Here is a 27858-nt window from a genome sequence, read left to right on the forward strand (position 1 = left end):
CGAGTCTCTCGCGGCTACTGTAGTCGAAATCCTCCCCAACACAATTCCACGGCTGTGCTATCCGGGTCTTTGTGTCGCCCCGCTTCGCCTGCATCTGCCGTTAAATCTGAGGGGGCAGAGCGGACCGCGCACACTTCGCGCTCCTTCCCGGAGGTTTGGGCGCCTCTTTAGACTTGTCTTCTTTTCTTTTCAGTAAATGCTCGTTTTTCTCCCGCCCCCAAGAGAAAGAGAGCCTTGTATGTACAGTATGTGTTCGTGTGCTGCGAATACAGTATTAAAAAGATAAAAAGCACGAGTTTTCTGGTTGGGAGGACCTAACTAGACTTACTGAAAATAGTAAGTATGGTGGTGTGGTATTCTAACATAATAATAATAATAATAATAATAATAATAATAATAATAATAATAATAATAATAAAATTATTGCTTTCTGCAACCAGGTACAGTATTCAGCAGCCCTTACATGTCATTTTTCTTTGGGTGCAAATTAGTACGTGAATGAAAACTTTAAGGCTGCTGAGCCACTAGTGCTGGATACAGGTTTTGTGAGGCCCTTGAGCAACAATACCTCAAATATCTGACCTTGTGCGTTCTTTCAAGATACAGTAATCCTAATCCTCTATATTCCACCACGTCCAAAATGTCTAGTGGTTATCTATCCATATTTTAAGTTGCCCCCCCCCCCTATTAACTGGCTAGAGTTCAGTGGCAGAGCATGTACTGTGCATGCAGAAGGTCCCTGAGATTTACTGGTTTATTAATTTATGTATGTATTTATTAAATTTGTATACTGCCTTTCATCCAAAGACCACAGGTATAGAAATACTAAATGAGAATACTAAATACGTAACAAAAAACAAATCAATAACCTCCACTTCCACAATTGTGTTTAAAAACCGTAGATGGTTTTTAACCAAAGGCCTGGTTATAGAGAGACGACGTTTCACCTGGCACCTAAAGATAACGTAATGAAGTTGAGCCTCTCTGGGGAGAGCATTCCACAAGCAGGGAGCCACCTCAGAAAAGGCCCGATTGCTATTTCCAAAAGCTCTTTGACCAGTGATTTTTTTTGCTGTGAAGCAAAGCCATAAACTTTCAGTTTTGCTATTTAAAGCTGAAACAGGTGAATTTTCTGAAGACCCTTCCCCAGAATAGTGATTGAGGTTTACCCTAGTGCAGACAAGTCCTGTTTAGGGTTTGTATGAGATGGTTGTATGTTTGGGGTTGTATGTTTAATCGTAGAGACCATGATCATGCAACCCCCTGCAATGCAGGACTCTTTTGCCCAGTGGTGCTTGAACCCTTGACCCTGAGATTAAGAGTACCATGCTCTACAAACTGAGCTAAAGCTCAGTGTAGAATAGAAAGGTGGTCTGGCCACACTTGCTTTCATAGGACTGTATGTTAATTTTTTACTGGGATTATATTTTGTTTTGCTGCTTTTAAAATACAGGTTTCCCCCCATTGTGCTTATTTTGTTTCCTGTTGTCTCTTGAACGTAGGGCTATTGGACACATTGAGAAAGCATTACAACTGTTTCTGTCAGATTTTTGAAGTGTAATTCATGTACAATATCTAATATCATGAAAAACACCTTATGAATTATCAACTTGCCTTGTGTTTTAGGACACGATAAAAGTTTGGAGCCCATGTTTTGTTGCTTTCTGAATGAAGTTGTAGTAGCTGGGGGTCTATGTAGATTGGGTACAATTCTATGAACCCATAATGAAACCACATTGAACACAGTGGGGCTTGTTGCAAAAGAAATGCATAAGAATAAATTATTAGAGAGCCAGGCACCGCTCCACACAGAGTGAAATGCTGCCTTGAGTCTCCCTGAACCTAGTCTAACAAGTATAAGCATTTCACTACATTGACTTTCTTAGGTACATGGACCTTGTTTATTGTTTAATAATTATTATACAGTATACCGCTTCCAAAACAGAGAGCGTGCAGTGTACATGATAAATAAAAGGCACTGGATTGTGGCCTACTGTTTCAAGTTATGATTCTCACACATACCCTCCAAATGTCCCGATTTTCCAGGGACAGTCCCAGAATAATTAAAGCCATCCTGGATTCTGATTTGATCCCAGAATGTTCCTATTTCCTCTGCTAGTGTTGCTGTTGCTGAGCTCGGGGAGTAGGATAAGCTGGCACTTGTCCCGAGTTACGACAATGGGGGTGGCGAGGGAGCATCCAATTGCCTCTCTGTGGCTGTTACTGCTGACCTCCTTCCTTGGGCATTTCATAGCTGCTGGAGAGTGGACCCAGCCCTGCATGACACGCCAGCTCTGAGCGGCAGCCAGAGGGCAGGGCTGCCCTGGGTGGGAAGAAAGGTGGAGTGGAGTGGAGATCAGAGAGTCTTGATTTTTTTTTATAAAAAAATGCTTTGTGCGGGAACGTCTAATCTTGCCCCCTTCTAAAATGTATAAAATCAGGATTAAGTGGTTTTCTCAGAACAGTGGGGTGTGTGTGTGTGCTGTGTCCCATTGGTGTAGTGGTGGTAGCACTCTCCCTTCTGATAGGGAATGCTGTGGTGAGGGGACAAAAATGGGGAGTTGTTAAGGGTCAGGGGATGGGGAGTGAAAAATGTCCCTATTTTCATCTGAGGAATCTTAGAAGGTATGTTCTCATGCTGCAATGTATACCCTTCCATTTTGGAATAATCAGATTTTTTTTATTTTATTTTGCGGCAATCAGTGAACTCATCCTAGACATTTGTGGCTATTTTAATACAAATATGAGTGGAGACAGGAATCCTGACAGAAGGTGGGGCGGGAGAGGCAGAAGATTGCAAATACAGCCCTTACAAGAAAATTAGTTGTGATCTAAAGCACGCGGGTGGCACTGTAAGTGTAACCACAGAGCCTAGGGCTTGTCGATCAGAAGGTCGGCGGTTCGAATCCCTGCGACAGGGTGAGCTCCCGTTGCTCGGTCCCAGCTCCTGCCAACCTAGCAGTTCGAAAGCACGTCAAAGTGCAAGTAGATAAATAGGTACCGCTACAGCGGGAAGGTAAATGGTGTTTCCGTGAACTGCTCTGGTTCACCAGAAGCGGCTTAGTCATGCTGGCTACATGACCCAGAAGCTCCCTCGGCCAGTAAAGTGAGATGAGTGCTGCAACCCCAGAGTCAGTCACGACTGGACTTAACAGTCAGGGGTCCCTTTACCTTTACTAAATGTGCATTTATATGTTGGAGGTCAGCTTTAAAAACTGAACCTTAGCTGTCTTCATGAAGAAATCGTTTAATAAACTAGATAATTGTTATCAACCCAAAATTGCATATTTGCACTGGTCACATTTTTCTGGGTTTAGGCCTTTTTTAAGTCAAGTCCTTTTATGTTTTCTTCCAGTTTTTATTCCATCCTTCCTCTGGCCATAGACTCTGTCTTTATCCTTTGTCAATGCTCCCAAACCCTCTTGCTTCTACTGCCACTTCAGCAGTTTCCTGCTCCACCAATTCTCCATTTCTGCATATAACTGATCCTTTAAAGGTAAAGGGACCCCTGACCATTAGGTCCAGTCGTGACCGACTCTGGGGTTGCGGTGCTCATCTCGCGTTAATTGGCCGAGGGAGCCGGCGTACAGCTTCCAGGTCATGTGGCCAGCATGACAAAACCACTTCTGGCGAACCAGATAAATAGGTACCGCTACAGCAGGAAGGTAAACAGTGCTTATATTCCTTCAGCTTAGTTTCTTTCATAGTCTCGGCATTTAGAAACATGACTGTTAATTTGTTTCTAGGAGTATTTTATTAATTGAATTTATATACTGCCCCACACCTGCAAGTCTCAGACTGGAACATGTTGATTCGGAATTCAAAATGTGACGTGTTGCATTTCAGCTCTCCCATTCTGGCTGTAGCCTTTCAGGATGCCAGAAATCTCACCCAGTTGCTTTTAGGGCACCCTTCTAATAGACATAGGAGCATTTTTGTAAGAAAACAAGAACTTGCTATCCTTTCTTCCATGTGCATGCAAATGTACTTTTCACCTTGGGTCTGTGGATCCTGGCCACTATATGTAGACATGTACATATGCTGTATGTATTTGCTGACACACACCCCAATTTTACCATTCTCCGGCTATGTGGCATGACCCTTTATCATAATAAGGCAGAACTGACAACCCACAGTGCTGCATCTTCTGAAATTATGATGACTGTTGTAATTAGAAGATTTGCCCTTGTATAGTTCTGTGTAAGAATGATGCCTTCAAACAAGGCTAGTCTTGTTACAGTTAGTTTGTATGGATCACTACATGCATAAGAGCTGGATGAAGACCAACAAACAAGAAAAGACTGAGACAAAAGGCAGCTGTTAGAAACAGGCAAGAGCTTTTTATTTCATCTGGCACAGGATTAGGCAGTCAACCCAAAAAACAATCTATCAAAAAGAAACATTTATTTCCCAGGAAGTACCCTCACACAAAGTTCACTAACATTGAGCCATCATTGTGCACTTCATTCTTATTCTAGCAGTGAGTACTCCTTTGAAGTAGAGAAATCTTATAAATCAATGAATTAGCTTTTGGTAGCGTTCTTATTTTGATATGCCATGCTAAAATGTAGGCAATGTAGCAATAATATTGGACAGAAGGTTACTGTCCAAGCACAAATTCTGTGCAGAACAATCCTATGCACACTTACTCAGAAGTAAATGCCACTGTGTTCGGTGGGGCTTTCCCCCTAAGTTGTGTGCTTAGGATTGCATCCTTTGGATGGATTCTGATGTACTGCTTCAAAATAATAATGATGGTACTATTGCTTGTGTTGTGCAGCTTTCCCCAGGCAGGTACTCTCCAAGTGTTTGGACTACAATTACCATTCCCCTCAATTATTCAACATTGTTACTATGTCTGATGGGAGTTCTAGTCCAGCGTTTCTCAACCGCTGTTCCGCGGCACACTAGTGTGCCGCGAGACGCTGGCTGGTGTGCCGCAACGTGCGGCGACGAGAAGGGCGATTTGCATTGTCACTGACCCGCCGGAAAGGAAGCCAGCCGGGTCACGACGCGGGGCGAGCGCAGCTCTCAACAGCCACCACCACGGGAGGGTGGTTTTAGACAAACTTAAAGAAGCTGGCTGGATGAGCTCAACCTGAAACTTGCTGAGCAAAGGATTGTGCTGGCAGAGAAATCAGCGGCTTGTGAAGCCTTATTACAGGAGATTGCAACCAACACAGCAATTGGCAAGTGTTTCTTACAGTCATAATTATATAGTCAATATAGGGCGGCACAGAGTTAATTTTTTAAACTTTTTTAATGGTGGTGTTCCTCGTGATTTTTTTCATGGAACAAGTGTGCCTTGGCCCAAAAAAGGTTGAGAAACACTGTTCTAGTCCAAAACATCTGGAGACTAGGTAGGGGAAGCCTGGTGTAGCAGCTACTGAAGGTATAATAACATTGTCACATGAACCACTGTTTGATTGTCTGAAAGCTGATACTGTTTTTCACTATGACCTGACCTAGTTCTGAGAATCTACCTTTCAGCCACTTCAAAATAACTTTTCCCACATTTTAATAGCAAGTTTGAAACTGAGCTAACGTGTTGTTACAAATGGAATAGTGGACCTGTTCAAGGAAAGATGAACTTTTATCATGGGAAGTATCAGTTAAACTGACCAAGTAGTACTTATTTGTTTTTGTTTTTTTGGCTGTTTTATAACCCACTCTTCATTAAAATCAATATGAAAGGCTTACAAAGCAAATATTGTGACAATGGAAAAGGAATCTGGTTTCAGAATCTATTTTTAAATGCTTGATGACTTAACAAGGAGCATGGTCTCCTATCCCATCAACAGCTGCCACAGGTAAAAAGCTGATTTTGGCATTCACAGAAATGTAAGATTATACTTGGATACTCTATTCCAAAACAGCACACTATGACAAGGGAAAGAAATAGATAATCTAAAGCCTCACATAACTAATCTATGCTTGTTCACTATGTAACAGAAGATGATTGTGCTGGAAGGAACAAGTTAAATATGCAAATAGGAAATCTTCAACAATAAATTAATTTAAAATGATTGGATGAGGGCTGCTTCCTACATTATAGGAGCAAAAGAGTTCCTGTGAGTTAGGTAGGAGTGGAAACACAACATAGTAATGTCTGTATTAATTATGTAGGAAGAACTTACATGTGTTATTAGAGTAAAAGAAACACTTTACAGCACAATCATATGTACATTTAGAAGTAAATCCCATTGTGTTCAATGTGATCAGAATTGCATTATTATACAGAAAGCCACCTATTCAACAGGGAATGTGTTTTGCAAAATTTTCAGTGTTATGCATTACCTGATTGTGATTTTCACTGGGTTAGCTAAGTATTTATCCATGATATTTACAGATATAGGAGTCACTTATTAAAATATGTCTATTGATAGAATATGGAAGATAGTTCCAAGAAGAAGGTCCCAAAGACAAGACAAAACCTTCATCCCAATTAAAAGCTTTGTAGGAGCGCCAGTGAACAAAGGGGACACAAGGATGGAGCTGTCCCCAGAAATGAAATGGCTAGCAAACCCATCCCAGCCTGTGGATGTGTACAGGGCCAGTGGCAGATTTGTGACCTAGCTGAGAGAATGTGACACCAACTGTGAGCTAGACATAAAGCAGCTATTGTGATGGCCATGTATTAGCTCACTCATAGGTGCCAGTTTATACTATCAACCACCATGCATTCCAACTGGGTCACAAGCCCTGGTGGCCCTGCGTATGCCTATAGATCACTGGGGTGGAGTGAGCACCTAAACTTTGCCTGAGATTCCACACATGCAAAAATTACTGGACAATGGTTCTTATTTTTTATATAATTTATCTATAGATTATTTTCTCTTGATATATACTCTTTAAAAATATTTTTTTAAACTTTTAATCTGTGATAACGAGTCAGTTTTACTTCACAGAAGCTCCTACCACTCAATTCAGTTGGAAATCTGTGAATTTGGCCTTTATAATTAAAAATAGCCATACAGATGGCCGTTTATGTATTTCAAAGGCTAAAAAATAGACTTTCATTTTTTCCTTCAATGAAAGGATACCATGAATGGACTGTGAATAGAAAGCTAAATCAAAACAGTAAAGGACATGACCTAGCCCAAATTAAGTAGTTTTAAGTCCCACAGCTTTTAGCAAGAGAGCATGAAACACACACTTAACTCTCTCATTGGAATGGAACTTAGAAGTGCTTAACTATGGGATAGATTGTGCCCAAATTATTTGCTGAAACAAATAGTGCTCTAATGTTTTAGAATAGAAAATATAATATATATGGTATATATTTAAGCTAATACTCAAAAATAGTTAGCTGGTTGTACTGTTCCCTTTCGCTAACATGAAGCAAATTACAGAGCTAAATTTCACACAAAAAATTAGAGGGCACCTATTGTATGTGCAAAAATTGTACAGAAGGAATATATTTGTACAGTATTTCTTTAGGGTTGCTCTTCTATTTGTACCCATCTAAACACCATATTGTGGTCAATTGGAAGAATGTCTCTGTAATGCACATTAAAATGCCTGTTACATTAAACAAATGGTATTGATGTTTGAATACAGAAAACATGTTTTTTAGACATAGACAAATACAAATTTTGGTGCGTTTACCACTTTTATTTCACTATGCAGAAACATACATTCACCATGTGTTGTGATGTGACTGACAGTGTAGTGAAGACAGTATCCCTCAAGTGAATGTGATAACCAATACCAAATAATGTTTAGTAGGTGTTCTGTACAGTTTAAGGCTTAACTCTGACCTAGGAAATGCTGACCAGACTCTGAAAATAAACATTTTTCTCTGAGAACAGAAGGGAAATCAATACAAAAAATGTCAAAAATTCAGACTATTATTTCTGAAATGGTAAGGAAAACACACATTTTCTTTAAAATAACCACAATGTAATTTATAGAATGAGGGTTTGTGAAGGGTGACTGGATTTCTAATTTTAAAGTCTGAACAATGCTAAAATTATTACTATCTATTAAAGGTCTCAAACCAGGTAAACAAAGCACATTTTTGTAAGCATTTAAATAAGATTAGAGATTTGACATTGTTTATTGGACAAGAGTAATAAAACCAGATGAAAACAATTATATGATTCAAGTTGTTTACTGAACAGTGTGTGTTATTGGCACATCTAACGTGATAAAACATTATACACAGTACCTATACAGCTTCTAGCATTTCAGGGCAATCTTCACTTACCCTAAACAAAAGTTTTGCCACCTAAGAAACTGTGGTTTATTTAGATTTTCAATAACTGAAGGCATGAACTGTTTCATGTGTAGCATGAGATCACTGTTTTATATTGTTGATGAACGTGCAGGTATAGATGGAAACTTAGTTTAGGAAAATTAAAATGCTGTGTTTTTTGTAATTTGTTCATTGCTTCATGCAAATATTGGCTTGCTAATGCTGATTCAGATTGCTGTAAATGGGACGATATTTCTGCCAGTGTCTTTAGTAACAATCAAGATTGATTCTTCCACATTGAAAATTTCTCTGGAGAGATGCAAGCCTGCTGGATTAGAACCAAGATTGTAGGCTCTGGTATTCCCACGTATGACTGAATTCATAAGGAAGCTACTTTATTCCTGCAGTAGAGAGAGTGTAGTTAAGATATGGAAGCAACTGATTTAAAGCAATAAATAAAACAAAAGTATTACAATGATTGCCAGTAAAATTAAGACCAGATTCAAAGCCAATTGCAGTTAATGAGATTATAATAACTTGTATGAGGAATGTTTCAGGCTTATATGCTTTTTTTTCTAGAACAATATACAGGATACATTAAATTATTGAATTAATTTAAGATTCTGAGCTTTATGAGGACAGGGATCTATCTTTTTATAAATAATTACGGTAGATGACAGACAAAACAAAGCCCTTGGATATTTTAGATCAATAAAAAGATATGCAAATAAAATTTGCATCTCAATTATTTAAAGAGTTTAAAAATAGGGAAGGAGCTATAGTACAGTAGTAAATCACATACTCTGCACGGAGAAGATCTCAAATTCAACCCCTGGTATCTTCTATTGAAGGAACTAAGAAGATGGGCTGGAAAGACCCTTCCTGAGACCTCAGGAAAGCCAATGAATACTAGGCCAGGTGGACCAATGGTCAGATTCAGTAACATATATTGAATTGAAACAATTGTTGAATGTTCAGAACAGAAAATTATTTGTCTTTAGCTCTCATTTTACTAAATGGGCATAATCAAGGGTGTCTTTTCTTTATCAGGTACTGATCTACTGGCCATAGCTGCCAAGTATCCCGTATCCGCCGGGAAAACCCCTTTTTTCTTACTGTTTCCCGGCGGTCTCCCGTTTGGTGATAAATCCCGGCATTCTCCCTTAAATTCGCTTCTTCCCGGCGGCCATTTTTCTGGTGCCGCTTTGCCCTTCTATGGGCACCAGAAAATGCCGGCGCCGGAAGTCGCTTCCGCGCATGACCGGAAGTTGCGTGACGCGACTTCCGGTGACGCTTCGCCCTTCTATGGGCATCAGAAAATGCCGGCGCCGGAAGTCGCTTTTACGTGTTTCCGGTCATGCGCGGAAGCGACTTCCGGCGCTGGCGCCGCCATTTTCTGATGCCCATAGAAGGGCGAAGCGCCACCGGAAGTTGCGTCACGCAACTTCCGGTCATGCGCGTGCTGCCGATCCCAGATCTTTATGACCCGGACTTGGCAGCTATGCTACTGGCCCTGCCTTTCACTTCAGAACAGCTTTGTCTCCTCTATCATTACAGTACCACACTTTTAGCCAGCAGTCTGTAAATCTGCTAAGGCTACACAATGCACTGTCCTAATATTCCATATGAAAACATAATTTATATCATTATTTGTGAATACTCATTGCTTGAAAATTATGCTGTCGATTCAAAAAAGCAGAAAAGTCTTTCCCTCCTTTTTTTCCCCACACAACATTCAAAGCCACCTACAGATGACGTAGTAATAAGAGCTCTTGCATAGCATGTTAGTATGCACAACATATTCTAGCACATGCATTCAGTAACTGACACATTTTCAAGATGCCTGTTTAGCCAGAATTTGTCAGCATGCCTTTACTGAATTGCAGCAGTTAGAAAAACCATGAATGTCTCCCTTAAAGAAATAATGTAATTATTGGGGACGAACACAAACAGAGACAAAGACATTCATACCAGCACTTATTTCTCAGTAAAACCGAGAAAATGATATAATTTAAACAAAATGCCAACCATACCTGAACAGCTTTGCACTAAAAGTCTAAAATTAATGTTTCTGGCCACTATATGGGTAAGATGCAGCCGTTTTATTTTGCAGGCTTTTTATGGCAGATTATTTTATGAAATGCTTCCCTTCCCCCACAAGCCAAATGCATACAGTCTTTTCAGCTTTGGAAATTACAGAGCAAGATACTGGATTGTGGAAAATGCATAGCAACTAGCAAGCAGACAGAAGCAAATGGGTTTCTTCTATTTCTCTAACTGGCATTAACAGGAAGAGCGGGAGAAAGCTCTGCCCCCAAAACATAACTTTCAGAATCACTGTTTTCGCAAATGCCAGAGAGAATAAATAGAAAGGGTTAGAGATGAACTATGAAGGAAGAAATGATCTTTGACACATGCCAGCCCACGAGTGCCTGGGAAAAATCTCATCATCTTACCTGTGATCAATCCTCCCCATCTTCAGGTGTGATTTCTGTTTCTTTATGTACCACTACTTTGGTCACTGACATGTCAGGGTGCTGCTCTTTGGCCTCTTTAATTGCCTGAGCCAGCGCCTAGCCCAAGGAAACCACAGAAGGGCAAAAACAAGAAGGAGGTGGAACATGCATGATCAGTAGCAAGGTGAAGAGAGATTCATGATAAATTACACAATTTGCAAATGAGGAAAAGTGATTCAAAATAGGAATTTCATCTTTGATCTAAGTACTAAAAATCCAGTTTAATTTAAAGGCATGCCAGTACTAATACTGCTTTTTTTCGGTTTACAGTTAAAAACAGATTAGCTTATGGATAGTTTCAGTTTATGCATCATACCTGATCATGGTCAATGTCTGCATCTCCTGTGATGACTATTCGCTTTTCAATTCTTGTTTCTGATATGCCTCCTTTCACTGTCTAAAGGGAAGGAACAAATGTAGGCTTCAAATAAAACATACTTTTTGCTCTTCAAAGAAGGGGGAAATCCTTATTTGAGTTTTGCTGAAAGAAATGTATATTGAGTGTTTCAAAATGGTTGACATCAATTATAAATGTATTTCTGTAGAATCTGTGTCTAATATAATATATTTTGTAAAGTTGCTTGTTTGTGATGCAGTTTTGGACACCTCTTAATATATTGCAACCAAATCGTTCCTGAGATAAAGGAGCAGTTTTCCTTTTTTGCTTTTCTGCTAAATGTTCATCCTGGATCAGGACAGTAATTGCTCTGTGCTACACCTCTCATTTTTCCATTGTTGTTGTTGCTGCTGCTGCTGCTGCATTTATTAGTTGCTTTATACAGAAATAAATAGCTCAAAGTGAATGAATGGAATAAAATACTAATAAAATCTATTAAAAAGTATATGGTCCAGGCAAAGTGGGGAGGGTACTCTGTGTAACTGTTCATAATGGACCACTGTTTCTTTTCCATTTCTGTATTGGCACTTAAAGCCACAATACATCTTATTCTTTGTCAGCTATTTTGTGTAAACAGACATTATAATTACAAATGAACTGTGTGGCTGTTGCTTGTTCCCATAAGCATATGAGATATTGGTTATTACTGGTCACTACTGAATTCTTCAGAATTAAGCCAAGAAAGGTCATTGCAATAACATCTGAGATGCACAACTGTTTCTAGTAAATATCCCTAAATCAACTGCTTTGTGAATATGCATGTAAGATGCAATATGACGTGTGTATAGACACAGCAGCAGATCTGGCACTTTTTAATCCTGAATTAATTAAAATCTTTATTGAAAAAATTAAAAATAATTACCAAACACAAAGTTTTGTCTTCCAAAACAAATAATATTTGAGAAAGCAGCGTTCTAAGAAACTTACTTTAGTGATATGTGTAGTAGTTGTAGTACTGGTAGTTTCAGATGTGATGGTTTGTGCGCTCATCAGAACTCCTGGTTCAGAGTCAGCACTAGGATCCGCCTAAAGCAAGCAAGCAAGCATTACCCTAATGTGATGAAAATATTATGAATCATCTGAATGTATTAGTGTACAGTGGGGAAATACTCATTTAACCTAGGATTTAAAAAGCTACAATTTTTAGTAGGGAATGACAATTTCCCATCACTGAAAACCAAATAACAATGTATCACGGGGCAAACAACTTCCTTATTATTTTAATATAATTAAAATACTATTCATCTTTCACTCCTGCTGGCTTGATTGTGAGTCATAATTAGGAATATGTTGCATGCATTCTATGCAAATTGGGGGGAAAACCTCGAATAAGCCTTTGAAAACTTGATATGAAACTAACTTGACAATTGAAATATAAAGTTTAACCTGTATCCTTTCTTAAATATTTATTTATTTAGCACAAACATGCCAATATTATCTGAAGTGTGCTCTAAAGTATTTTAAAAAAATAAAAATGGGATTTACAGCACCAGTTAGGACGTTACTAGGTCAAAATTATATTGGAGGTCTCTTAGTCCAGATTCAATTAGATTTTGTACACACATTGCATTGGCTTTGGTATGTCGCTACTAGCACCTTCATAGCATCTGTCTGTGTTATGTTACGTCTCACCTCTGAGGACTCATATGTAATGGTTTTTGTTTCAGTATGAACGATGGGCACTTCCTTCATAGAAATTTCCAACTTCTCCCCACCTGAAGAAACACTGCCAAAACTGACTGACTCAGTCTTCACAATTGGTGACTGTTTAAATGAAAAAAGGTAATTGTATGATATATCAAAGTAGTTCAAGTTTTGTAGTAATTGCAAAGGAAAAATGTAAAAGAAATGTCCTCTGCTAGAGCAAGAGAAAAATGATCTCTATTATACAGAAAGAAATACTCAGAAACATATCATAAGCACTTTAAAGTACTATTTATATCTCCTTCAGGACTATACTTATTTGGAGCCATCTTTAGAAAATAGGCAGCTATGGAATTTTCTTACTAGCCCAGACTAGCTTAAACTTATTTTCTTTCACTAACATATGCCATGTGTAATCAAACCCATGTTTATGCCCATAGGAATTTGAGAGACAGGGGATTCTTATTAATGAGCTGAGAAATCTATACAGTAGAGACCATTCTTCGCAACTTTGACAAGTATATCTAGTGCCTAAATAAAGTGACAGATCTTGATGTTTCCAGGGAACAGCCAACAGTATCCTTAGGCTCAAGATCAGGTAAGATCTATTGCAATACCAACATGGATAGTCCCTGATCCTTATCACTATGGAATCTCCTTTATAAACTGCATGATGCTCAAAGAACAATAGAATAAAATAAATGAAACCAGCAACAAGCCTCAAGGCTGCCATGCAAGGGAGAAAGCATGGACTGCATCATGAGACATTTGCTACACAGAACACACACCATCATGTAGGAGAACAGCTTGCACACCATGTGAATACTGCTACATGTATTTCATCTCATGAACATGCAGTGCTAATTGCATGCGAATTGTGTCCATGTGGTGTAAACTCAACTTTTCTACATGGAAGCCATTGCAGCTAGGAAACCATCACACATGACTATGTAAGATAAGGCAAGAAACAAACTGCTTACAATAACCATCTAGTATTTGTTTTAACACTTCGTTAGTGAATCTAATTTAAAGAGGACACAAATGTATTCTTTTGTGCAGAATTGGCTGCTCAGAAATTTTTAGTTACCTCAAAAAGAGGTTTTCTTTCCAGTGCATCCAAAGCATGGGCTGCTGCACTCTCCTCCTGATCGTGAGATGCAGTAGCAGTTTCTTCCTGTTTGGTTAAAGCTTTTTCAGCCTCCTGCATCTTTTCCTCTTTAGCCCCCTCAGTCACAGCAGAGCCCTCCTTCCCTTTGATGCTAGAAGCCACATGCGATATTGCCTCTGCTGTAGTATCCAGCTGAACGCCAGCCAATTTAGCAGCATCCCCACTTGCATGCACACTCATCACATGTCTCTCCTCCACCATTACAGTTTCCTGCACAACCTTCTTCACAGCCTCCTGTTGCTTCTCCTCCTCTGTCTTCTTCTCACTAGAATGTATCTCCTGATCGGTTTTAGCTTCTGTTCTCTGCAGGGAAAAGAAGTTAATATCAAAAGCTAATGTGGCGTATAACTACAACGCTAAAGCATATTAGTCTTGGCCAATTTTTTGTTTTGCTTGCTTTTTTCCATTATACAAGATGTTTGCTTGAGTTCTCAAAAACTGGATAGTTGTACAAAAGTTAACAGAATGTAATTTATCCTCATTTAAAATACTCATTTAAAGTCTCAGTGTACTTCCAATATATTAAACAGCTCAGAAGGAAACAACAGAAAACACCTGGTTGTTCTTTTCAGGGTTTTATGTGTGATCTAAATTGAGGGGAAAGCTAACCAGCATATGGTGTTATATTTTCCATGCAGATTTTGAAGATAGTAATGTATATAAAGTAACACTAGTACACCTACATGCAAAATAAAAATCCAACTATCACCACAAAGCTTTTTTTTTAATCCCCAGTCCCATCAGGGTAAAATACAAATTAAATCTAAAGATGGAATCAAATGGCCACCTGTGCCCAGCTATGTGAAGTAGATGTAACCCCTCCTATGAACTCAGTTGGTTTTCTTGCAGACTCTATTAAAGTGAAGATATCTGAACCATCCAGAGCTTTTTCACCGGAGAGCTGTTTTGTCTAAATGGACAGAAAAATGTAGAGTCACACACAAGCACATACACACAAAGAGGAGCAAATATGCATTCACACACTTTCTTGCGCGCGTGCACACACACACACACACACACACACACACACACAATGTTAATAGACAAAAACAGACAGACAAAGGAAAGGAAGTAAAGTGACGGGGATACAGAGAGGAAAATAATGGGAAAATAAATTAGCATTAGTCTGTAATGACTATAAGCAGTAATAAATAAATAAAAGTTGTTAGCATTAGGATTTTGCTGATCTTGTGAAGTATTTTCCCCTTCCAAAACAAGCCATAGCAGCATACTACTGTTCAGTAACACTGAAAACCTAAAAATGCCTTTGTATTGTGTTAATTGGCTTAAACCATGAGGAAATAATAAGAAGCTGGGTTGGCTGTTGTCAACATAAAGCCAGGCAGCAAAAGGACCGAAAGGCAGGGTAGTGAGGGTATTGCCTAAAGAAGTCATGCTTTTATCTTTAAGCTGTGGCAAAGTTGCATGTTACCACTACTCTTGATGCTGATGATTCAGTAACATAGTGAGCAGTAGCAATGGTCAAGGGTGGTTCTCTGGAATACTTCCACTCAGATATACTCTTTTCTTTCCGACCAAATGCCTCTCCTTTTAGTCTTTCACTGTCAAGAGGTTTCTCAGCTCTGGAAATCTGTATGCTGCCCAGTGTATCACGCAACTGCAAATCCTGGTCCATCTTTAAGGTCTTCTTCAAACTTTCATCTTCAGGGCTCTGCAGCCGGGAGTCAGTCTCTTTAATAGGTGTCAAAGATTCAGATACCCTTCTTTTTGAATCAGATAATTTTCTGGCTCTCTCATCAGTAATTGGTTCTAGAATTTCATATTCTGCTACTACAGGAATGATTTTCACAGATTCTGGCACTGCCCTTTCCATTTTTTGAAATGCTTCAAGTGATGATGGTGCCATTTTTTCTCCCTCTTTTACTTTACTGGTCATGGTTAGAATTTTCCCAGAAACAGTATCGTAGGATTTTCCTAAAGTGTACATTTTCTGCTTATTGTAGTCTTTTGACTGCAATTCACCTTCCAAGTCCTCAAAGCTCTGTATGTCAGTGGATTTTAAAAGCTTGCCAGGGATGTCACCAGTTTTACTGCTCACAGTCATTACTTTGTATGTCACAATTGTTTTCGATTCACCATCAACTACCTCAGTGGGTACTTTGTCTACAATAACCCAATCCTCAGTGCCCTATATTTGAAATATAAAAGCTAAATTAGAACAACTAGTGGTTTACCTTTGTGTTAGGAGACTAAAATAATACCTTTTAAGAAAGTACAATAGCCATCTAGAGGTGATACACATTTTATCCTGTGTAGTTTTCAAAAGTCTGTAGGCATCTTAAGCATTTCAACTTGTAGAAACTAAACTAGACAATGTAAGTAATATAAGAAGGAACATCACATTATTATTCCTAAACAAATTTACTTAAAATATATTGACTACTGAAAATATTGTATATTGCAGGGTAGTCTTATCAGAAGTTATTTACAATATTGTACCATTTGCTATTCCTGCCAACCTAGCAGTTCGAAAGCACATCAAAGTGCAAATAGGTACCGCTACAGCGGGAAGGTAAATGGTGTTTCCATGCACTGCTCTGGTTCACCAGAAGTGGCTTAGTCATGCTGGCCACATGACCCGGAAGCTGTACACTGGCTCCCTCAGCCAATAAAGCGAGCGCCACAGCCCCAGAGTCGTTCATGACTGGATCTAATGGTCAGGGGTACCTTTACCTTACCATTTGCTATTCAGTATACATTACATTCTAAGGATTCAGTTCCAAACATGCATACTTAGAATATGTAGCAATGAAATAATTTGCGCTTACTTCCAGCAATAAATTTTTAAAACTGGTGTGCAAGTATTACAGCATTGGAATGAGACAAACTGGATCCTTGTTTGCTGAGAAGTGGTAAACATAATCTCCCCCTTGCAACTTAACCTTTAGTTCCACTGGCTAGGGGAGAAGTCTACAAGTTGCTCTAAATTACTTTTTAAAGAGTATTCGCAAAGGTATGATCCTTTCTCACATGAGCACAGAAGGGATTCTCATAAATTTATTTTCCCACTTTCCCCAAACATGACTGCATGAGAAATGACCTAGGACAGCACTAGGATAGGGGTCACCAACATGGCACCTGAAAAGTTATTGAGTGGTGTCCCCAACAGGGGCCCCAGATTCTGAGCTTTCATTTTCTTTTTCTTTTTAAAAAGTAAGTCTCTATCCTTCCTAGAAAGAAAGTTATGAAGCAAAATGTGCAGATACCCTTCTATGTGGTTTCTGTGTAATCAGGCAACCTGTAAGTGTTTCTAGTCATTGTGTGCATTCAGAGTGGTTTTGGTAAGTGAGTTGTTTGAACACCAGGCAATAGGAATGTCTGTGGAACTGAGGAATCTGTGGAATCCAAACTGCTGTTTTTTCCCCTTCTCCTTTGTGCACTTTTCCTGCTTCTGTTTTATTTTACAGGGTTTTTGGACTCTGTATAGCTTGTTCTTTACTCTTTTCTTAGCGATCAGTATGAATATTTTCTGTGGTGGGTTCTTCTGAGATCAGGTACTCCCTGGAAGTTATTTTCTGCAAATATTATTGTACTATAAGTACAGATGGAAGTTAAAGAATTCCCTCCTCAAGTGGCAAATACAAAATGTGAAAACTCTGCAAAGAGCCCTAGGACTCAAACCTAGGTATTCATTCAATGTATAGTTAATTGGCGTCTACAGTCACTTACAAACTCATTGTTACAACCGTGTTTATGGAAGACAATCTTACTCGGCTATGAGTGATTGCCAAAGAAGAAGAAGAGTTAACTTACAGTACAGTGATATATTTGGCTTCTCAAAAGTAGGTCTCTTTGTGTTTAATGGAGCTTGCACCCAAGTAAGTGGATAGAGGAGGGCTTTGGTTTAGGTTTAGAATTGGGGGAAACAGGGTTAATGTGCCTTTCAGCTGTATCTCCACGATCAGGACCAGCAGGACATAGCTGACTTCCCATGGCAAGCATGAGGTTATTAGGGAAAAGGAGAGAGAAGCAACAATGACTGCACCCTCTCTAATTTTGTGTTATGCCACAACCCCATGGCATCCATTTCATCACTGGCACCCAGAGCACTCTCCCAAAATTCAGGTGTCCAAATTGGCTGGCTGGCAATCCTTGCCTTAGGGCAGTCTGGGGCTTAGCTTACACACAAATATTTCATTTAGGATATGTGCCCTCTGAAGCTTGAATAACTTGACCAAGCATAGGGAGAGAGGCGAGCGAGGTTATGAGTATATGTGCAACCTTTCCCTGTAAGCCTCTCTCCCTGCCTGAATATATTCCCATGTGGAAGAACAAGAAGAGAAAATTGACTCTCTTGAATCCTATGAGGATCTTTGCTTGGGGACACCATACTTGCATACTGACAGATATTGATGATAAACATTAACATCTGGCAGCAGCAAGTGAATGTTTTCAAACATGTGTATGATAATTAGAATATTCATGAAGAAGTTGGGATTGGACATGAACCCCACCCCCTCCAGATGAACACAGCATAGTATTTTCAGTGAGACATTTACACATGCAAATGCAAACTAAGGGATTCTAAGCTGCAGATCTCACAGACCTTTGCAATGTATTCATTTAGTCTTGCATTCTGCTTGACAATTTTATCTGCTACTAACTTTTAAAAATAGAAAATTGCTTAGAAAAAGGAGTATGATGTGTTTATCATGCCAGTGTCACAAAATGTGGCCTGTTTGAATCATAAGAAAGTGTGCTGCTTTTTACCTGAGAATCAAGGTATGCAGTGCTTTCCTTCTGCAAAAATAGACGCTTTTCAGATTTTTCTCTTTCTTCTTTGGTCTAATGAGTAAGAGGGAATGGGGGACGCGTACATATATGAGCTTTAATAAACACACCTTTTCTTTTCACTTGCTAAGGCACAAGTATCAGTATCATCATCATCATCATCATCATTCTCCGCCCATATGGCTGTGTTTCCCCAGTCACTTACTGAGCTATCTTGCTTAACAAGCATAGGAGAAAACTGATTTTTGAGCAATGCAGGGAGAGAAGCAAGTCCATCAAAGCTAGCATTTCAGATTTGTGGCTTTAACAGCTCATCTTATGTAGACATTCTTAAGTTCCTTGATTTCAGTGGTCTAAGGGATGCCTAATAAATAAATTTTGTTTCAGATCTTTAGCGTATCTTGGCAATTATGTACCCTAGCTAGTATTTATGGCAACCTAATTTAACATATGCATTTTTAAAAATTGAAATTGGTTGGCCTATTAAGCACCCATGAAAGTTTTACTGGACAGTTAAAGGTTGAAGGACAGAAAGATCACCTCTTCAGGCACAAGTGGTTCAATCATAGGAGCTTCTTCATGTCTTGCAGCAAGCCGGACTGGTGATGTAGAAAGCCTCTTCTCCCATTCATTGGTCCCTGAGGTATCTGCGGAGGTTTCCAAGAATGTCCGTTTCAACTCACTTATATTGGTCTGGTGTTTCATCAGGTCTTCCTGGTTTTTATCTAGTTCCTGAAAGAAAAAAGCAAACAGCATTTTAAAAAATACCTACGTTATCTAAATTGACAAGATATGAAAAAAAATCAAGTCGTGCGTTAGTCAGCAAAAGAAGCCTTGACAAGATTATGTCTCACAACACTAACACAACACTCTTGGGAAACTGTGGTGTTTCAAAGGATAGTTACATACAAACTCTTAGGACACTTTGCATATAGCATGGTGGCAAACTCGTCCTTGCCACTTGAGGGTACACTTGTGAGGGATCTCTTCAGCCAGTCTCAGCTCCCTGGCAAGTTTACCTCTATTCACAGGCATTTATTTCTACTTTATGTTTTTACACATATGTGGAAAAGATTTTATAGTTTTACTTCAAAATGCAATGTGTAAAGTGGTCCTAATTCATTAAGCATCAAATATTCTTAGGATGGTCATATTTTATACACATTCTACCTGTTAAGAGGTACATCTACATACCCCTGATCTACATATATACAAACACAGTCCTAAACAACAGTGTAACAGAAAGTCATAATCTTAGGAAAGAGAGAGAGAGGCATTTGATTTATTAGCAAGTGAAAATACACATCTCATGCATCGGAGTGCAGATCCACAGCTTAACCACTATATTCAAATCACAAGGAGAGTACATGCACTGGTATATACCAATACCAACCTCTAACATAAGATTACTATGTTTGACATACACATTTTCACCCTTTATGTGCTTAATCAGACTATTCTGAAAAAATTGAAAGAGAAAGGGAGAAGTAAGCGCCATAGTACTGAAAGGATACAAAATGCTGTTCTAGGTAAATTGGTAGAGGAAGAGTACCAACAATTAAGCATAAGACAAGCCATTCTTCCACCTACCTGTGCCTTGAGATCACCATCTTCTTCTTGATCAGACTGTTAACATAGGAAAGATTGGGAAAAATACTTTATGTCTACAATAATTATAATAGCTTTTTAAAGTGATTCAAATACAGTGGTACCTCAACTTACGAACGACTCGACAACCGAATTTTTCGACTTATGAATGGGGGTAATGGCCGCGCGCTTACGAATGTCTCGACATCCGGGGGAAAACCGCGGCAGTTTTAGATAGGGATTTTTTGACTTACGAATTTTTAGATAGGGTTGCTTTGACTTACGAATTTTTCCGTTTCCAATGCATTCCTATGGGAAATAGCATTTCCAATTGCGTTTTTTGACTTACGAATTTTTCGACTTACGAAGGTGCCTTCGGAACGGATTAAATTCGTGTTGAGGCACCACTGTACATTATTTCAATAATCTGGTCATATAGAATATGGATGTGCACACTGCAGTGTACCTTGGGCACTCAAATAAGGAAGTTATGGTTTAAATAACTTGGATAAGTGAATTCCAAAAGTGTACAAATAATTTTATTGTGCTGATTGGCTTATTTTGTTTTACATTTGTATTAATTACAATTTTCATATTGTTTGTACAATGGGATTCTTGAGTGAAGGGTGGACTAGATTGCTGCGAAGCAGGTTTTGAATAAACATCAACTATTCAGTGAAATAAGCTCCTCTCTACCTTCATAGTTTTGGACAATAAAATATGGTAGTATTCATATTTTTATTTACTATGGATTTTTAAAATCTTAATTTAACACCGAGGCAGATGGTTCTTTCTGTCTGAACATTCAGAAGAAGGATTGAACAGGCTTGCTAAATTAGGAAGGTGTTTAGAAGCTGGAGACTATGGGCTGAATTCAGATTTTCTGTGAGTGGACTTCCCAGGGGCTAAGGAGGTGTTTCATGTGCCAGAAATAGAAATCAAATCTGAGAGCATTTAGCACAGTAGCCCCTGTATTATGAAATACTGTCACAGTGGAGTTGAGGCAATGTGTCAACATTGTATGGATTTGGGTGTGCTATGAAAATTCAGCAAAAAAAAATTAAAGAGTGCTAATTTTATGTGGTTGCTTTTAATCAGTGCTTTTGTTGAGATGGTGCTCACTGTTATGGATTACCATCACTTCTTTTTTTGCTACCAAAGGCACTTTTATCAATATTCAGGTACTGGCACCTCATTCCCCTTCAGCCCAAAAGCACTGGTTTTATTTATTATGTATACTGTTCTGTTTTTTATTTTGCGGTAAATCACTTAGGAGATCTCTGATTATAAGCAATTCACTGTCTGTATGTGTGCAAACTATATTTCAGAAGCCAAGTAATGTTACTATATGAATTAGTTACTTTGCATCAGGTTGCTTTTCTATTGTTTTATTTCTATGTACCATGTTTCTTTTATTCTAAAATAATACACAACAAAGCATATTTGAAACATTGAGTTTTTAAAAACACGCCACAGAAACAAAATGACCTAGAATGATAGGGGTAGGCTTCACTCTCAAAAGCTGAAGAATAAAGGGCAGAGAAATGCAATCCTTCCCATGTGAACCCTTTTAGTTTCATATAAGTGAATGTCATTTGCTAAGGGAAAAAGCTGCCCTCCACGCATGAGACTGACCGGAATCCCATGGTGAAGTTACTGTGTTTCTTGGTGCACAGCATACAGAGATGCACTGTATCTTACAGGAGCCATTTCAGTATACAAACTCTGACTCCACCCCCTCACCTTAGCTCATCATGATCATAGGCATTTTGCTAGCGTTTTATGTATTTGGGCTCCAATATCTGGATGCTACATACTTGAATAGCTCCTAACTGCAGCTTTTCTAATTAGTACTTGTACTTTGAGATGAAAAGCTGCAAATCCTTCACATATGCAGTGTGTGTGTGTGTGTGTGTGTGTGTGTGTGTGTGTTTGTGTGTGTGTGTGGTGTATTCATGTATCAGATCCTGAGCCCATATTGTGTTGGAAAGGGTGTTCTATTCCATGAACAATAGGCAAAACAGTGCTAATGTGCAAGATCTGATGGGAGAAGGTACATGATACACTCTTTGGCAACTATGTGATATCAACTGTACAAACCTCTGTGGCAGTGGTTTCCCCATCAGCTGCAGTATCTGTCCTTTCACTGTCAGTCTGTTTTGTTATACAAGTAACCAGGTTCCAATGGGTAAGCAGGAATAAAGAATAAACCCAGTTTGTAAGTAAACACAAGTCAGAGGTTGATTTGCCAAGTCTACATCCCTGTGAACCGCACTTGAGTTGTTTTCAAACTATAGACACTTTAAAAGAAGCAAAATCAGAAAAAAACAGACCAGACTCAGAGGAAGGCTCAAGGCATACTGTACAAAGAATATGGCTTTTGATTTAAGACATTATTAGCCAAACAAAATAGTACCGGAAAAAGTATGTAAGTGTAACTTTTAATTCTACTGAGGAAAGCCAGGTGGCTTTAACAAGAAGTAAAACTTCCAAAAGCAATTAGTCCAACTACAATGCACAAAAAGTACGTTTTAATGAAAAATTAGAAAAATGTTGGTAGTTTATTTTTGAAAAGGGGAAAGTTCATATTTGAAAAGGGAAAAAGGCAGAAATAAATTTGTTTGTATATATACATATATATATATATAGCTACTTTAACAGTCACCTGACTTTCAGCCCCTCATTTGTACAGATTTTATTTTCCTCACATATAGAAAAGGGTATAAGGCTGTCTGCATTACCAAAGTGTTTCAAGAAATGGGTTAAATGTAACAGAATCTGCTATTCTTTCTTTGAGAGAATTGCAATTCTCAACCAACATATGAGATGCTGATACCGTACCAATTCTAACACTGTAAGGACATATTTAAAAATAAAAAAGACAATACTTTCCATTCCAATTTACAAAACATGACAATTATTTAAAATAAAATAATAATGACATTTAGTAGGTACAAATGATCCAAGTGAAACAAAGCACAGCATTATCCATCCTAATCTACTGGTAACTAAGAATGTATCAAGAACATCTTTGTTACTAGTGCCTGAAAATGAATTACTACATCCAGGTATTATCAACTTTTAAAAAGTTGATGAGGTATTGGATGGGATTAGGGAAATCTTTCAGATTTTACAAATAGTGAAACTTTTTTTAAAAATCCTAGATATTTACAAACACTTTAAATTATACTCTTGCAGTGTTAGGATCATCAGAGGGGCAACAAAACTGGATTCTGCAAGCCCTTGTGGTTGCAAAGAGACTTATACAGTATTTCAAAGATTGATGGATAGATATCTGCCACCCACTACTCAGTGGTCTTACTGTGTTCTGAATATATATCTTACAATCATTGCTCTTGTTTAGATATTGATTTGGACAAATGGACTGCCAATATTAATATATTTGTAAGTTCAGCCCAGACACTGAGGTCCAGTTCTGAGGGCCTTCTGGCAGTTCCCTCATTGTGAGAAGTAAAGTTACAGGGAACCAGGCAGAGAGCCTTCTTGTTGGAGCATCCGCCCACTGGAACACCCATCAGTTGCCAGAGAGATAAACAATTATACAACCTTCTATATACATCAGAAGGCAGCCCTGTATCAGGAAGTTTTTAATGTTTGTGTATGTGTGTGTGTGTATTCTGTTGGAAGCTGCCCAGAGTGGCTGGGGCAACCCAGTCAGATGGGTGGGGTACAAATAATAATATAATGGTATTATAAATTAACAATGGGAGATTATTTTTATAGTTCCTGTCACAATATTTTATACTTTTTATATTTGCAAAATAAAAAATATATAAAAGAAAACCAAATTATATTCATAAAAGGAAAGCTGTATGGTAGCTCAGCACCATATAAAGCTTCCATTCTCATCAGTACAGGTTTTGCCAGTTTTACTGGTCACAGACAACACAATGTAGGAATATGTTAGATAGTTTCTAATGGCACCATGCCAGTTATGTCCAATACTGAGTACAATAAATATTTCAAGGGCTTGAATAATCTGTAAAAAGGCCATGTGTGAGCAATGTCAGGCTCCAAAAAGATATTCTGAAAAAGTAGAGATCCTTCTCACAGCCACTCAATTTGCTACAGTAGGCTGGTAGGCTGTTTGGTTTGATCACCATACATGTATATTCCCTATCTTGTACTGGGCTTGACCTAGACTGGGACCCCGTCCACGTGTATTTGAAAGGGAAATGCATGCAACAAACAAACAAACACAAAGTCACCAACTCAGCACACACATACCCTTAATACTTGGGGAAAATATTTCACCCAGGAAACCATACCACAAAACAAAAGCATGATTTCCTTTCCTTTCTGAAGTTAAGCAGGTCCAGGTCTGGTCAGTGCCTGAGGCAGTCCACTTGGAGGCCACATCTACATCTTATGTCCCATGATGTAAGAATGGTGAAATATAAATAGAAGTTAGATACAAGTCCAGGCGTCCACTGAAGGCCTGGATCTATACCAAGGGGAAATTTTCACTTAAACAATATCCTTTACATGCTAATGCCTGTGCTGCCTGGGGCTCAAAGGATGTAGACCAAAACATTTGGTGGATACCATGTTGTGTGAGCCTGTTCAGATGATTTAGCAAGGCAAAGTTCAGTAGTGAGTTTGTGAATGGCAGAACTAATAGATTTGTGTTACATATTTAGTATGACACTATTCTATAACACTAATTATAATGATTTGCATATATTAATTGTCACTGGGGTTCACATCTACTCTATTGACAACTTTTTAAAATAATAATCAACCCATTTTATTAAACAAAATAAAATTGAAAGTAACAGGCTCAGTGGGGCTTACTTCTGAGTAGACATGTACAGGGTTGCACTGATAGCGAATTTTACATGTGTGGGTTAATTTTCAACTATGAATAATTTAAGTATTTCCTCTGATTTAAAATACTTACTGTAACTCTATAAGGACTGATTTTGGCTTACTTCTATCAGGGTATGAGTAACCATATGATAAGTATGCTGCTGGGCAGGGTCTTAGGAATACTGGTAATTAACCCTGCAATATAAAGTGCTATTTTCTGCACAGGAAAGCAGAAGCAATATCTCTAGAAATGCCTTTCAACTAATTTTAGAGGCATTGTTCAAAATGGAGATTCTATCCCCTCCAAGTCCTTTACAGCTTTTATCAATTGAAACAAGAATCTGAATGCTAAATTGTATGTCTGTGGATGAAGCACACTCAAGGTCTAAAATACAAAGCTAACAAGTTGCTAGCTGAGTGAAGAAAGCAAACCAAACAGTAAAATGAAATCTCAAGGGGCCTCAAGAAAAGCAGGTTTCCCCAGGAGCAGGAAGTTGTAAAAGGGTAAGCAGATAATCACTGACCAGCATTAATTTTGAGTGGTACGCTACTGTGCTGGAACTAACAGACTGAAATGGCATTTTCAAAGAAAATGTAAAATAGATTCAAAATATAGAAAATTCCAGCCACATGTTTTCTAACTTGTCATAGTAACTGCTGTGTTTTGTTTTGCTGATGTAATGCAGACATGCCCAAGTTTGAGATAAAGTAAACTTTCATGCAGTATGTCCAACAAGAGAAGCACCCTGGATTAGGCACAAGTCTGTATAAATCTATTAAAGAAGTCCTGGTCCTGAGATTATTATAGGGCTGGTTCACATACAATGCCAGAATTTTGTATCACACATGTGAGCTTAATCCTTGCGAACCCTGACCCCCACCCCACTCTTTTCCTTCCACTGTGCACTTCATGTCAATTATTTACTTTCACTTTGGTGCAAATCTCAGTTCGTTATAGTATCTGAACTGGCAAAATATAGTTTGCCCTGTCTTCCAAATGAGGATTGATTCTGGTTTGTTGGAGAAACACAACCATAGTCTGTCAATTCAGATATCCCAGGAAACAATTATTTGGACTAAAGCAGAAGTAGGAAATTGAAGTGGTGGACAAAAGAAGAGGGCAGAAGTGTGCAAGCAGAAGACTACCGGTAATTAACATAACACCTAACCATGCTTTGACTCTACATCTGAATCAAGCCAGTTTCAAAAACCTTTCACATCCAACCCAATACATTTTTACTTAAAGTAACATTGAATTCATTGGAGATTAACTGACAAGTTAGGTTTGGAATGAACTCTAAAATACATTATCCTGATGTCACAAATGGAAAAGGGTTTGTGTTCTGGATTATAGCCTGATTAACCTAAATATTGTTATATTTTTACTTGGAGAATACAACATATTAATATGATTGTTACTATTAATTGTTATTTTCAAGGTAATATAAATGACAAATTCTGTTTAAGATTTTATGCCAGTGTAGAAAGCATTAATTTTGGCAGTAAGTAATTTTGGCACATAGTACCATGAGATAACTGATAGTTATATTTTCTGTGGGGACTATTTTATTCATTAAGTGGGTCTATTTAATGAAACATCAGCCAGATTTACAGGAAAGAAGTTCTAATACCCACAATGAAATAACAAACACCTCAAAGATTCAACGTATTTTATTGATTATGAGAGACTGGCTTGGTGTCTTACAAAAATAAAAGGCTACTAAAGCAATTCAGACCTCATTTTAATTTTTACCTGCTACAAATGTATAGTTGGAATGTATAGTGTTTCTAATTACTTACTCTTGGGTGGCACTGAAACCTGTAAAATAGATTTTGGATGTACTGTACAAGTACAAGAGACAGCTAGTTAAAAGTTATTGGATCTTAGAATAAGTGTGGGGGGTTTTTTATAAAAAAGTTGATAACCACTATCTCATAAATATAGCATTGTGCCTAACCCTGAGGCTCAAGCTACACTCAACACGACAAAAATTAAATATTCTGAACATATCAGCACAGACAGAAATGAGGCTCTGAAAGTAGGACCACTATTGCAGCATTCTAACACTCTTTAGGACTGAAGCAATGAACACAAAAAAGTGTGTTCTGTGCCGAGGTACACACCTCTTCCTCTGAACTGTCACTCAGGTCATTGTCAAGTGAAGCACTCAAGGAGGCCGCCTTGGGCTCCAGGTAGCAGAGGCACATAGCCAGAGGAAAGGAGAGAGTGAGAGCATATGGCACTGAGAAAGAGGCAGAAAGCAGAAAGAAAAAGATGAAAAGGAAACAAGGCACAAGGGATGGTGAGCGAATGGGAAGGAAGTGCTGCACACTTTCTGGCAGAAAGTTGGTTTCAGAGAGATTAGGAAAGGATAAGTAGCCATCATCATCCAGGAGTGTGGGGAATGATTCTGGAAGTTGCAAGGAGAAGGAAAACAATGTCCCGCCTTTACCAGCCTTTTGTTTATAGCTGAAGGCCATATCTTGTTCAACTGAGCAAACTCTTCCTTTTCTTTCAGAGTCCACCTCAGACTCGTCAGGCTTTTGAACAGTGTTTTTAGATGACTTGCAATCTAATGGTTTTCGACCACTCTCCTTACATCTCCTACGGGGCTTTGTTGAAGATGCAAAGGGACCAGATAGTGAGGATGGTGAGGTATGTAATGGATCTGTACCAAGCAAAGGTGGCTGATGAAAAAGAAGAAAGAGCAGCAAACAAAGTGCAAGAGCAAAAGGACAAAAGAAAATTGTAATTAGTTAATTTCCT

The 27858-nt window shown here is 38.5% G+C and overlaps 1 protein-coding gene and 1 long non-coding RNA gene across 13 annotated transcripts in view; one reads left to right on the top strand and one right to left on the bottom strand.

Moving 5' to 3' along the window:
- Positions 1–163: 163 nt before the first annotated feature.
- Positions 164–27724, top strand: LOC118090411 (uncharacterized). Its single transcript, XR_004693245.2, has 3 exons — positions 164–336; positions 12778–13352; positions 27611–27724. It is a non-coding gene; the product is annotated as an uncharacterized LOC118090411 (long non-coding RNA).
- EPB41L3 (erythrocyte membrane protein band 4.1 like 3) overlaps positions 4323–27858 on the bottom strand; it is a 126132-nt gene continuing 102596 nt past the window's right edge. For 4 of the 12 annotated variants that reach the window (XM_035126103.2, XM_035126106.2, XM_035126102.2 and 1 more), the window contains exons 13-24: positions 22362–22415; positions 20265–20300; positions 19215–19406; positions 18654–18728; positions 15355–16071; positions 14710–14832; positions 13842–14225; positions 12743–12874; positions 12038–12136; positions 11030–11110; positions 10654–10770; positions 4323–8598 (exon numbers count right to left, since the gene is read on the bottom strand). In XM_035126103.2, coding sequence (XP_034981994.2) covers positions 10660–10770; positions 11030–11110; positions 12038–12136; positions 12743–12874; positions 13842–14225; positions 14710–14832; positions 15355–16071; positions 18654–18728; positions 19215–19406; positions 20265–20300; positions 22362–22415 — 2004 coding nt within the window. In that variant the 3' untranslated portion in view covers positions 4323–8598; positions 10654–10659. Of the gene's footprint in view, positions 8599–10653; positions 10771–11029; positions 11111–12037; positions 12137–12742; positions 12875–13841; positions 14226–14709; positions 14833–15354; positions 16072–18653; positions 18729–19214; positions 19407–20264; positions 20301–22361; positions 22416–27215; positions 27780–27858 lie in introns of all 12 variants that reach the window. The other 8 variants (XM_060277897.1, XM_035126111.2, XM_060277898.1 and 5 more) reach the window with 7 other exon arrangements.

Source organism: Zootoca vivipara, chromosome 8, assembly GCF_963506605.1.
Source record: "Zootoca vivipara chromosome 8, rZooViv1.1, whole genome shotgun sequence".
NCBI lineage: Eukaryota > Metazoa > Chordata > Lepidosauria > Squamata > Lacertidae > Zootoca > Zootoca vivipara.